The sequence below is a fragment of the Macaca fascicularis genome, chromosome 15 (genome assembly GCF_037993035.2).
Source record: "Macaca fascicularis isolate 582-1 chromosome 15, T2T-MFA8v1.1".
Lineage (NCBI taxonomy): Eukaryota > Metazoa > Chordata > Mammalia > Primates > Cercopithecidae > Macaca > Macaca fascicularis.
The window spans coordinates 11,110,867-11,124,195 of record NC_088389.1 but is presented as its reverse complement, the minus strand read 5'-3'; the positions used below and the strand labels follow the sequence as shown (position 1 = coordinate 11,124,195).

Genomic DNA, 13,329 nt, shown 5'->3' with positions numbered 1-13,329 from the left:
GCCAGGGACAATGTTAAGCACTTTACACAAATTCTCTCACTGTAAACCACTTAATATGGGGGCGAAAAAATCAGTTACCTTTAGGAAGTAAAATTCCTCACTCAGAGAAAATCAATGTTAACAGTTTGCTAAGAATTATTCCAGCCTTTTTATGCGTACATACACAACTATTACTTATGAAACTCGGGTCACACTATACATACCATTTTGTAACTTGCCCTTTTTCAGGTAACAAAGTAAAAATATTTGTTCAAGTTCACAAACGGTAATTGAAAAAGTATCATTTTTTTAATGGCTATACTTGGTTCCATCTCTGGATGATTTTGCAGGGTTTCTTTAACTGATTTTAAAAAATTCCTAACCTATTCATTTTGAATGAATTCAGGCTTACAATTTCAGACTTACAAAAAATTTGCATAAAAAAGCAAGGAATTTCCACATGCTTTTCTCTCAGCTTCTCCATATGTATTATCAATTATCAAAACCATAATATAATTATCAAAACTGGGAAATTAACACTGATTCAATGCTATTGACTAATCTACAGACCTTATTCGAATTTCATCAATTGACCTGTTAATGTCCTATTTCCAGACTAGGATCCAATCCAGGACTACATATTGTATTTTGTTGTCATGTCCCCTTTAATCTGGGTAGTTCTTTAGCATTTGTCTTTTATAACCTTAACGCTTTCTGAAAACACTGGCCAGTTATTTTGTAGAGTGTCCCTTGATTTGGATTTGTACGGCATTTCCTCATGACCAAATTCAGGTTATGCGTTTTTGGCAAGAAGGGATGTATCCTCCCCAGTGCAGGGTATCAGGGGGCACATGAGGTCAGAACATCTCATTACTGGTGATGCACACTGATCATTTGGTTAAGGTAGTGACAGCCAGGCTTCCTGACTGGAAAGTTACTGCTTTTCCCTTTGTAATTAAAAAGTATCTTGTGGAGGGATATTTTGAGACTATGTAAATATCCACTCCCCACCCTAGCCCCCACAACACTTTCATCTACTCATTTTAGCATCTATGATAACTCATGCCTGAAACAATATTACTGTGGCATTTGCCAAATGGTGACTTTCTATTTCTATCATGTCTATATTTATTAGAATTCTACATAAAGAAGAATTCTACCTTCTCCCTCATTTATGTATTCAATAATTTATTTATATCAGTTTGAACTCATGGATATTCTGTTTTAGTTTACAGACTGTAATGCAACACTATTATTATTTGTCACTCAAGTATCAGGCAGGCTACATACACTGCTAATTCTGCATATCCAAACTGAGAAAAACAGTCATCGATTAGCTTTTGCCTGTTTTTTTGCACTCACTTCACTTTCTATTTCTGGTCTTACCACCTCCTCTCAGCTGAGATAACGAGGGCTGTATCTGTAGGATCCTGGGCTGGCATCTGAGATGAAGCCTCCGCCCACGGATCACAGCAGTTAACTGGCCTCCTAGGGGCTCAACCCAGGCACTAAATTAACACGTTTCACAGCTAAAGATAAATTCCACGTAATCTCAAAAAATGAGGCAGCCCAATTTGTCCTCGTATTAATATTTCAGCTAAACGGGTGCTTATTTTCATATTTACTGTTCATGAGAAACCACTGTTTTAAATATGAAGTTCAGCCTTCTTGGTCAAAAGTAAACACCATGTGGGAACTTAGAAGGCTAAAATTGAATGCTTTATATCCAACACAGACTCGAGCATCAAGGGACGGCTGCAAAACCAAATCCCCGTTATTGAGCCATCATTCTGTAAAAGGTCCCATGTTAGGCACCGTGGAAGACACGGATGCATGGTCCCCATACAGCACAGGAGCCAGTAATTAACCTTCGCTGTAAGTCTTCACACAGAGTAAGGAGCTTGGTCTCTGCAGCCAAACAGAACTGAGAAATCTAGTTCCACCATTACTTGTTGCATGGCCTTGGTTATGTAACTTTCCTAAGCCTGTTTTTCTTTGTAAAATATGGATAACAGTAATACCTAAACACGGTGGGGGAGAGAGCAGTTAAAGATTCAAGAAGGGAACACATGCAAAGCATCATGCCTGACACACAGCGAGCATTTTACAAAGTTTCCCTGTTACACTCACTATGACAATTGTGAAGTGTATTTATTCAACTCTAGGAACAGTCTTTAGATACAACACATTTATGTAATAAATAAATTAAAAGGAGGTGAAAAAATACTCAGTGTAAACAGATTCTTTTAGTCCTAATATTTCTGTTAGCGTTCAGTTTGCTGGTTGCTTATGCACTATAAGCAATGACAGAAAAACACATTTGATACACACCTGTATTTTTGACTTCATTGCTTGAAGGGACTGGACCACAGGGATGCAATAGGCAAGAGTTTTACCTTTCAAAAAAAGCAGCAGCAGTTAAAATTACACATCCTACAGATGTAAGAAAAGCAAAGGATGTAAAGGGAACAGGCTCTGCTATCTTCCAGTAGTACTAAATTCTGGGGAAAGGAAAACTGCCCATTATACATCCAAGAGAAGTGAAAAGGGGCTTCCCTGTCTGCCACAAATCCCAATTTTGCTTTGTAAAATGAGTACTTCTAAAAAACTAGAAGCTTCAGTTCCTTTATTCATCTGACAAGAGATAACGATATGTCTCCCAAATTACACAGAAGCTCAACTTGATGGCTGTCTGCAGGAGCCAGAAAATTCCTCCTTTGAAGTCCTCCCTACCCTCTCAGATGAGCTTCAGTGGTCAATTACATCTCCTCTACAGTGCTGACGTGATTGGGAACCAGTCTGTATTCTAGAGCTAATCTCTAATGATGGAGAAACCAACAGATGGCAAAAACTTTGGGTATCCAGCCTTCTGAATGGTGGCCGAGCTGGTGGGAGTAAAGGATAACTGAACGCCCACTGAGGGCACACAGGGTCAAAACAGCAAGTTTTCCAGACTGACCTGGAACCTGGCAGGAACAGTGTTCTGTCCTCGAGCACCACTGGCATCTGATCAGTGTAATGCTCAGGCCAGAAATCACTCTGTGTTTAATACCAGAAGAAAACATTCATTCTCCACTAGAGTGAGAATGGGCTACTGTGGCCACAGAGTGCGGGACTTGGTAAAGCCCTGAAGTAGGCTCTGAGGAAATTGTAGCTGAACCTCACTACTTCCTAATCATTCCTCATCGTGGCACCATCAACTGTCCCCTTCTTTTCATTATGTGAACACATTTGGGGCTCTAATCAAAAGCAAGCATGGCCTCCCTCCCACAAACGAAACAAAATTGCCACCACCACCAACCCAGACACCTCATGGCAAAACCTACTGCATGACCATGCGCCTGAGCAGAGGAAAAAGGGCAGAGATGAAATGAGACTAACCTGAGCCCGTCTGGGATCTCACGAGAGCATCTCTGCCTTCCAGCAACACAGGAATACTTTGCTTCTGAACACTGGGCCACCCGAAAAAAAGAACACGCTTTATCTATATCATCCAGTTAAAGGCAGAGATGCAGGATACATAAAAGGCAACTGCCCACACTTGGATTCATCTAGCAACTGCCACCTTAGAAGCTATGAAAGCATTCAAATAAAGGTGTGAAGAAACTTTTGATGATTATAAAGATCAAACCCTAGTTACATTTCTGGAACTTAGCCTGAAAATGGTGAGGCAAACCAGAGACTGGCCATTCTATTAACCTAATTCTTCTAAAAATGGAACAGGCAGCCGCGTGCGGTGGCTCACGCCTGTGATCCCTGCACTTTGAGAGGCCGAGGTGGGTGGATCACCTGTGGTCAGGAGTTTGACTAGCCTGGCCAACATGATGAAACCGCATCTCTACTAAAAATACAAAAAATTAGCTGGGAGTGGTGGCACGTGCTTGTAATCCCAGCTACTCAGGAGGCTGAGGCAGGAGAATTGCTTGAACCTGGGAGGCAGAGGTTGTAGTTAGCCCAGATCGCGCCACTGCACTCCAGCCTGGGCAACAAGAGTAAAACTCCGTCTCAAGAAAACAAAAAACAAAAAAAGGAACAGGCATGACAACAAATCAGAGTTACCACAAAGTGTATCACACACTCTCCTGCCTTCACTAACAGGAATATGACACACAGTGAAACATAATGGAAAGGTTTCCATGCAGGATAGCAGGAGGAAGCTCGCTAACTATTCAGAGAGCCAGCAGCTGCTATCCATTCTCCAGGAGAAGGTTATGGACATGCCGAAATGTGTGTCTACACATGTATTTTAAAACAAGAAACAGAAGAGACACAAAAATCACTTAAATTTGGTTGATGAAATAAACAAAAAACTTGTCGGGAGGTCCCTTAATTTAGTCTTTAATATTCTTATTAATTTTTACTAGTAAAAGTAAAAAATCATTATGAAAATGCACAGAAGCACAAATACTCAAAACAAGGAAGCTCATCTCCTCGCACCTATTTCACTTCTTTATTTTCCAGGAGTCATTCCCTTAACAAACATTGAAAACGTTTTTTCAGTATCCCACTCTCTCCAACTGAATGTTTACTCTTGTCTTTTTGGTTGACTCTAATTCTTACTACTAAGGAACGGCATGGTCACATTCTCTATTTTGGCCAAATTCTTTTCAGGGAAGCACAGAAAACAGCGGCGCTCACGCAGCCCACCTTCTGGATGAGACGTCTCTCGCAGTTTAGAGCCAAGGGCGGAACTAGATGGAAAGCCAGTCTTTCCATTTAACAGGTGGAGAGAATGAGTAGCTGAGTGAGATGACAACCCTTTATGGTCGATAACCTGGCACTGTTTTCTAACGCCAAGCCACAAATTTGCTCTGCCTTGCACAGACAGGTTTCATCTGGTTATACCCAAGTAACGCCTAAGAAATCAAGAGGAGCCTGAAGTTCTTACCTGGTCATACTAGACATTTTTAAGACCGTATTTATTGTGGAAATCTAAAAGAGAAGATGAAAAAGCTTTAATTAATATTTTGATACAAAATATTTAATGGACGTTACACAAAAAAGGAGAAACTATTGAGAGGACATTGACTACTAAGATCAAATGAAGTTCTTCCACCCAGGTGGTGCTTTCTACTCGGGGCGATTCTGTCACCTGCCCTAACTCACTGGGGACACAAAGGGCAAAGTTTGGAAAAAATTTTTGCTTGCTATACCAAGGGGAGGGGGGCACTGCTGGCATCTAGTGGGTAGAGGCCTGGGATGCTGCTGAACATCCTACAATGCACAGGAAGTCCCCAAAACTAAGACTGACCTAGTCCAAAATGTGCACAGCACCAAGGCTGAGAAACCCTGTTTTACCCTGCAGGTGAGAAAACAAGCTTAGGTAACCCACCCTACAGAAGGGGTAGGTAAGCTGTAACCGTAAGTGCAGAGGAAACCAAGCCTGCCTAAAAGTTAATATATTTTTTTCTTCTTACTCATGAGTCTGGAGAACTTTTTTTTCCTTTAAAGTGTCCATTTGTTTGTGGAACACACACTAAAATACTCTTCTTCCCTCACTTCTCTAAAACTGTGGATGTCCTTTAACAGCAAGATGCCAGCACAGTTCCCTCTCCTATGGTCACTGTGACATCTGCCACCACAAATGGCTTCACCACTACAGCTCTCCAGTAAATAGGGAGCTGTTTGAAGTTTAGCAAGTGATGTCCTGACCCTAAATCACGTTAGTCGAGGAAAGTCTTCAGTACTTAAAAAACAACACACAAAAACACACAAAACACAGGGGATGGGGGAAGGTGGGGGCCAGAAAACAGTGAACAGTAACCTAAGCACCCCTGAACTGTCCTAGAAGAGTATCATATCAATCTGAGTTCATTCAGGTAACTTAGAGCAGAAACAAACACTCTCTGATTTCTCTTCCTAGAACTGCCGTTGCACAGACCTTCTGAACGGACAAACACACCAAAAACAACTGACCCAGAAAACACTGAGAGGTACTTACTAAATGTGGGTGGAGGCCCAGCTCATGAAAAGCAGCTGAAGTAAACACTTCTTCTTGCACCTGCTTTACCACAGGTCTGCAAATGATGAACAGAAACCCAGGCATCAGTGCCAGTATTAACAAAGAAGAGGCAGAACACGTTCTTTCTTCTTCCTGAAGGGCATCTGCCGCTGGACATACCTGTGGAGTTCCGGAATGTCCGGGTTGTTTTTAAACAGTGATGAAGTCTTAATGCACGGTCTCTCCTCCTGGTTTCTATCACTTGGGCTAACCGAATGCTTCTTTGGAGAAAACGTTTTTTGTGTGTTCCCCTTAAAAGTCCTCTGAGTTTCTTTAACACTAGTTTTCTTGGCTGGCAGAAATGAAGTTTCGTTCCTCCGTTTCGCTGGGGGAGCCTCACTGGACGCTTGGTGTTTTCTTTTCGTAGCCTTTGCTTGCTGCGTTGTTCCCAGAAGGAAAGATCAACAAGAGATGCATTAGTCCATGAAGACAGAGCTCGCAGTGAAGCCTGACTGCCCACAGAATTGCATCTCTCCCCGCAGAGATCATTATGCCCCATATGTCAAGCAACAGTTTAGGGTTTGCAATCAGACTCTTTGACTCAGCTTCTTCCAAAAGGTAAAGAAAACAAAAAAGAAAACAGTCTCAGCTCACTCATCTACCAGACCTCACCATCCATCTTAACTGTTAAATCAATCAAGATAAGGTAAGGATGAAACAGCAGCATTTTTCCAGTTGAATGTTAACTAATGGAGTCCGCTTTAAGGGAAGCAAGAATTCACCTTGTGCAGGGTGTGTCAATCCATATTCCTAGGAACCCAGTCACCCAAGGAGAAAAGAGGGGCAGGGGGAAAATGAATCTTTTCTCTCCACTAACAAAGCACACTGGAGATCGCACAGGAGAGAGGGGTGAGGGGGAATGCGCATCCCAGCCCGTGCCCAGGAAGCGGAAACCTTCATTACCATTCTACCCTAGTGCCTGGATCTCTGTCATTCTCTCCTCTCAAGCTGCTCCTCCAGATTCAGATGGCCTGGAGAAAATTTCTACGCCCTGTTCCCATTCCAAATGAGAATGCTGCTCCATCCATCACCTCTACCACAATGACTTCCTACCTCCCTTGCCTTTTGAGTCTCTGAGTCCCCGAGTCCCTGCCTGATTGCCGATTACAGGCTACACAGCCCCAGGGATCTCTTGCCTGTTGCTTCTTATTTCCATTATACGAATGTGGTTCAATGCATGATGTCCAAACTTCCCGTAGGAGAAGAAACATCCAATTCCTCTATTTTATTTGGCCTTCTTCTCTGATTTACAAATGAATATAAAAGCATCCCTTGAGTAGCCAGTGCTTGTTATTCTGGAGTTTGGGGTTCTCTCAGAATACGTTATTTTCCTCTTTGCTTGAAATAATGACTTGGTTTTACGTGTCGGCTTTCTTTAGCCATGACCGTCAGCTTCAGACTAACCTACCAATAACAACAGTTCTTTGTTCCAGAAGGATTCCTTTACTTAAGTAATTAAATAAATACAACTTCAAATATCTAATATTAATAAAGTAAAAACAGACATAGTCCATCTTACAAATTAATTTTTTTACAAAGTCTCAAGTTCATGAATTTTCAGATTAAAGAAAGAGATGAAATCAAGTTTCAGGTTTGTTGAATCATCTGCAAGACAGCATGAAATGTGCAGACTTCACCTGATTTACAGACCCAGGACTCCTGGAGCACAAAAACTCTTAAAGGCCACTCCCGCCACGCATGGAATTCCTGACAGTCCCTGGCACGTGGACTGGCAGCCCCTCCCCGCACACCTCCTGCAGCCCATGAGGCAGCCTATTCTGTTCATGACCAATTCTAGGAATCAGGGAGCTGTCTCTGACATTTATGCAAGATCTGCACCCTTGAACATCTACCTAATACTTTCTGCAGCAACACAGAACAAGCTTACTTCCTCTTAACACATAACATTCCTTCGTATATCACATAACTCTCTTTTCTTTCTTCTTTGGACTCAATATTTCAAGCAGGACACAACTTTAGATCCTTTATCGTCTTGGGCACCCTTTATTCCTATGTCAACATCTCTCTAAAAGCAAGTACTGAGAGTTAAACACAATAGGTTTTCCATTGCTCTTAGGCTAAACTAAAAAGTCTGTAATACTGCCAGGTGCCATAGCTCATGCCTGTAATCCCAGCACTTTGTGAGGCTGAGGTGAGCTGATTGCTTGAAGCCAGGAGTTCAAGACCAGCCTGGGCAACATGCTGAAACCCTGTCTCTACAAAAAAATACAAAAATTAGCTGGTGCATGTCTGTAGTCCCACCTACCTGGGAGGCTAAGTTGGGGGGATCACCTGATCCCGGGAGGTCAAGGCTGGACTGAGCCATGATGCCACTGCTCTCCAGCCTGGGCGACAAGAGTTAAAAAAAAAAGCCTGTAACATGATCAATAAAGCCCTCTAGAATCTCACCTCTGGCCACCTCACCAGCTTCAGCTTTACTCTCTGTCACTCGGGTCTTCCTCCAGTTCCTAGAATGTGCTGTGCTCCTTCCTCCTCCTCCTCTGCACATGCTACTCCCACACCCAGGACTCCACTCTGCCCTCTGGCTGGCCACCCCGTACTCATCCTTCAGATGTAGGCTGACCAAGTCCTTCCTCAGAAGGGCCTTTCCTGACCTCTCTTCACCTAGTCAAGCCAAGGTACCCTGTTCTTGGCTCTCCTGGCACCCTTATTCTCCTCCACAGCATTTGGCAAAATAATAAGCATAGCATGGAACTCATTGTTTTATGTCTGTCTTTCCCATAGATTGTAAGCTCCACAGGAAAGGGACCAGTTTGTCCTACATAGCACTGTGTCCCCTGTACAGGCGCCCGTCTGGCAGAGTAAGCACTCAACAAATACTTGTAAGATGAATGAATAACACACAATGGAATTATCCTTTCCACGAGCTGGATAAGATTCTACTTGTTAGCTTTTCTCCCCCAGCATCCAAAACACATTCATTCAGCAGTTGTCAAGAAGCTTGGTTCTGAAGATACAAAGTAGAAAGATTCGCTAAGCCCTTGAGGAAGTCATATAGCAGCAGAGTACAAAGGCAGAAAGAGTATAAAGACAAAAGTATAAAGGCATAAATCCAATCTCTACACTGGTGCTACAGAAGAGATACATACAAAAGGCCACGAGAGCACCAAGGAAAGCTGGACTAACACAGCCTGCGGCAAAGAAGAGGGAGGCAAGAAAACCAAGAATGCTTTGTGAGGTGGCATCTGAGCAGACAGGGAGCAAGGACATATCTGGATCTACTAAAAATTAGTTGTGCAACATGAAGCCAGTCACTTCCGTCTGAGTCTCCGCTGCCGCACCTGTAAAATGAGGGGATTTTGGCAGATGACCTCTAGGACCCATCCAGCCCTGACAGTCTAAGATGCCATGCCTTTGATATTAATAAACATACTGACTAGTTACTGTATGCCAAGGAGTATGCTAAGTACTCACATGTATTCTCTCATTTGTCAACACAGGTACTGTTACCATCTCATTTTAAGATGCGAACATGGAGGCAGAGATGTGAGGTAATTTGTCCCAGAATCACTGAAGGAACCAGGCTTTCCCCAGGCATCATGATTCTACATTCTAGCGTCCTCACGACAATACTATAATCAAGGTCTTTTATTAACTATATCCTCTTTGCTTTAGAAAACATCATGTGTAGTGATTCCTATTTTGAGTTGTTCTCTAGAACAGGACATACACTGAAACGGCAACAAGCACTGAGTATGGCAATTATGGGTGGGTTTATAAAAATCTTTTTTCCTAATTTTCTGTAATAAATTTGTATTAATAATCAGTCTTCTTTTTTTTTTTTGAGATGGAGTCTCACTCTGTCACCCCAGCTGGAGTGCAGTGATCTCTGCTCATTACAGCCTCCCCTGGCTCCCAGGTTCAAGGGATTCTCGTGCCTCAGCCTCCCGAGTGGCTGGGATCACAGGTGCCCATCACCACATCCGGCTAATTTTTTTTTCTGTATTTTTAGTAGAGAGGGGGTTTCTACCGGCCAGGCTGGTCTCCAGCTCCTGACCTCAAGTGATCTGCCTGCCTCGGCCTCCCAAAGTGCTGGGATTACAGGTGTGAGCCACCTTGCCCAGCCCAGGAAGTATTTTTAGAGAGAAAATTTCCGCATAGTGTTAGATATAGCATAATTTAAGCTGTCAGTCTTTCTAAATCCAGTATATTAGCTACGCATCTCAAGCGGTGGCTCATGACTGTAATCCCAGCACTTTGGGAGGCCGAGGCGGGCGAATCACAAGGTCAGAAGATGGAGACCATCCTGGCTAACACGGTGAAACCCCGTCTCTACTAAAAATACAAAAAATTAGCTGGGTGTGGTGGCAGGCGACTGCAGTTCCAGCCACTCGGGAGGCTGAGGCAGGAGAATGGTGTGAACTCGGGAGGCGGAGCTTGCAGTGAGCTGAGATTGCACCACTGCACTCCAGCCTGGGCGACAGAAACTCCATCTCAAAAAAAAAAAAAAAATGTAGATCTAGACAAGGCCACTGCAAACACCTGTCATCACCGCATTAATTAATCCCCTTTTGATAATCATAAAACTAGGTACCCTACATGTACTTACTCAATGCTTCTTATGTGTTAGTTACCAGGCTCTGCACAGGACACAAGCACCCCACTGACCTCCTGATGTAGCAATCTATTATCCAAAATGGAGCCAAAACTACTTTATATTGTTGGCATTTATTAAGTGCCTCTATGGGCCAGACAACGTATACTCTTTATGTATGTTATCTCAATTAATCCTTACAATAGTCTTCTATGAAGTAGAAATTATTGTTCTCATTTTACAGATAGGAAAAGTGAGAATCAGAAAGATTAAGTAACTTGCTCCAAGGTCACAGAGCTAGTGTGCAGCAAGGGTAGCATCGAATCCCAGGTCTATCCTATTCCAAATCCTACGCTCCCAATGGCTCTTCTATCCTCCCCAGCTCCTTCCCGATGCAGCTACACTTGGCTAGCTGGACTCCTTACTGCCAAGCATCTAAATCCTAAAGTTTGATGATCACTTTATGATTTTACATCAGCCTTTCTGTCCTGTGGTCCTCTTTTCCAGGAGACAAATCAACCATCCTAGAAACCAGTTTTCAGTTCTTGCTTAAGTTAATTTTAGGGCATCTTTCCCCTCTCTAGCAATGGGATTATATCAATGAAACCGATTTTCCTATCTCCCTCCATTGCACGTGGATGAAAATCTGTCCCATTTGGCCGGGCGCGGTGGCTCACGCCTGTAATCCTAGCACTTTGGGAGGCCGAGACAGGTGGATCACGAGGTCAGGAGATCGAGACCATCCTGGCTAACACGGTGAAACCCTGTCTCTACTAAAAATACAAAAAAAAAAAAAATTAGCCGGGCGTGGTGGTGGGCGCCTGTAGTCCCAGCTACCCGGGAGGCTGAGGCAGGAGAATGGCGTGAACCCGGGCGGCAGAGCTTGCAGTGAGCCGAGATCGCCACCGCACTCCAGTCTGGGCGACAGAGCGAAACTCCGTCTCAAAAAAAAAGAAAATCTGTCCCATTTTTGAAAGCTCTTCAAAGAAAACTCCTAGTTGGCCAGTCCTCACTCCTGCAACAAACGAACCTTCCTCATGGTGACGAAAAGAGTTAAACTCTAAAATATTTGAAGAGACTTATTCTCAGCCAAGCATGAGTGACCACGGCCTGTGACCTAGCCCTCTGGAGGTCCTGAGAACATGTGCCCAAGGTGGTCGGGGTGCGGCCTGGTTTTACACATTTTAGAAAGGCATCAGACATCAATCAAATACATTTCAGAAATACACTGGTTTTGTCCAGAAAGGTGGGACAACTCAAAGCGGGGGCTTCCAGGGTATAGGTCAATTTAAACATTTTCTGGTTGACAATTGGTTGAGTTTGTCTAAACACCTGGGATGGATACAAAGAAAATGCTCAGGTGAAGATAAGATTGTGGAGACCAAGGTTCTTTTGAAGTCTTCAGTGGCTGCCCTTAGAGACAACAGACGACAAGTGTTCCCTATTCAGATCTTTGAAAGGTGGTAGACTCTTAATCTCTTTAGGATTGCGAGGGCCTGGAAGAAAAAGATCTAGCTTTGTTAATAGAGATTCTTTACAGATGGAAATTTCCGCGCCCCCCGCCCTGGCCACAAAGAACAGCTTTACAGGGCCATTTCAAAATATGGCAAAGAAACATGTTTTGGGGTAATATTTTAACTTTCTTCTTTGTCACATAACATTAGGCCAGAGCCAGACTGGAAAGTAAGTCACGACATATAGGGTTAAATGAAAGCCATCTGATGAGAATTTATGGTTTGTAGCGCATGACTCTTCCCAAACAGGAATGTAGGAAGATTTAAATAAAAAATAAAAAAATAAAAAAAACCCAGAGCTTAGTCCGCACTCAAGTCGAGGAAACTGGCTTAGAGAAGTTAAGCCTTGGCCTGGGACTTGCGCCGGAGCGTCAGGTCCTACCTTCCACGGGAAACAACCTCTAATTCTTTCCTCTACTTTTCCACGCGCAGGAGCCAGCTCCCGCCCCTCCACACCGCTCCACTCCCCCCTTCCAGGCGCATCCCCGCGGGTGGTGTTCCGGTTAGAGACACGTGTTTCGGCGCAACTTGTCCAGAAGCTGCCCCGTGTCTGACTTTCTCCCGCTGAACTCCGTAAATGACTCGAAACCCGACTCCGAGGCACGGCTGCAGCTCGCGGCGCGCCGAGAGCCGGGCCGCGGGTGGGGACGGAGCTGAAGCCAGGTCAGAACTCACTCGACTCGCCTGGGCTGAGGGACGTCTGGAGAACGTCCTGGGGTTGTCCGAGAGCGAACTGTCGGCGGCTGCCATGGCCTGCGTGGGTGACGCGTGGTGCAGCGGCGAGCCGGGTGCGCAGACCTGCTGGGCCCGGGACCCCACGTGGGACGCGCGAGGACCCTGCGCTACCGCCCCTTCCGGGTCCGGAACGGCTCCAGCTGTACGCACCAGCCCCGAGAGGAGCCGGGGACGGCGGCACCGGCCGGGTCGGGGCGAGCCGGGGGCGCGTGCCCCCGCCGGGTGGCAGCCCCGCTCTGCGTCCCTCGCGGCGTGGCAAAATCACATTCGGCCGAGAGTTCACGCTGGGGAAGCTCTCTGAATGCCTCTGAGAAACGAGGCCCGGCGCCATCTCACCGACGAGTCTCCCCTTTACTGCTGCGTGCGTTTCCTCGGCACTTTAGGAACTAAAGCCTAACTGTCTGGGTAGCTCCCTAACAGGCTCTGGAGCTCAGTCCCAGCCTGGGCAGGGGGAAGGGGGTCCTCTTGGCTCCCAGCTCGCGGTCCTTTTTCTGGACAGGCAGTTCCTCGGCCACCTGGCAGAGCCGCGTTGCCTGGCAACGGCG

The 13,329-nt window shown here is 44.8% G+C and overlaps 1 protein-coding gene across 28 annotated transcripts in view; it reads right to left on the bottom strand.

The window, feature by feature from the left end:
- DDX31 (DEAD-box helicase 31) overlaps positions 1 to 12,868 on the bottom strand; it is a 180,699-nt gene extending 167,831 nt beyond the window's left edge. For 20 of the 28 annotated variants that reach the window (XR_012424210.1, XR_006692805.3, XR_012424211.1 and 17 more), the window contains exons 1-6: positions 12,725 to 12,868; positions 6,101 to 6,357; positions 5,921 to 5,996; positions 4,868 to 4,911; positions 3,361 to 3,431; positions 2,311 to 2,375 (exon numbers count right to left, since the gene is read on the bottom strand). Coding sequence is in view for 22 of the 28 variants with exons in the window: in XM_065529954.2 (XP_065386026.1) it covers positions 2,311 to 2,375; positions 3,361 to 3,431; positions 4,868 to 4,911; positions 5,921 to 5,996; positions 6,101 to 6,357; positions 12,725 to 12,799 (588 nt within the window). In the remaining 6 variants the exon portion in view is untranslated. Of the gene's footprint in view, positions 1 to 2,310; positions 2,376 to 3,360; positions 3,432 to 4,867; positions 4,912 to 5,920; positions 5,997 to 6,100; positions 6,358 to 8,246; positions 8,326 to 12,724 lie in introns of all 28 variants that reach the window. The other 8 variants (XM_065529957.2, XM_074016168.1, XM_074016171.1 and 5 more) reach the window with 2 other exon arrangements.
- Positions 12,869 to 13,329: the final 461 nt, after the last annotated feature.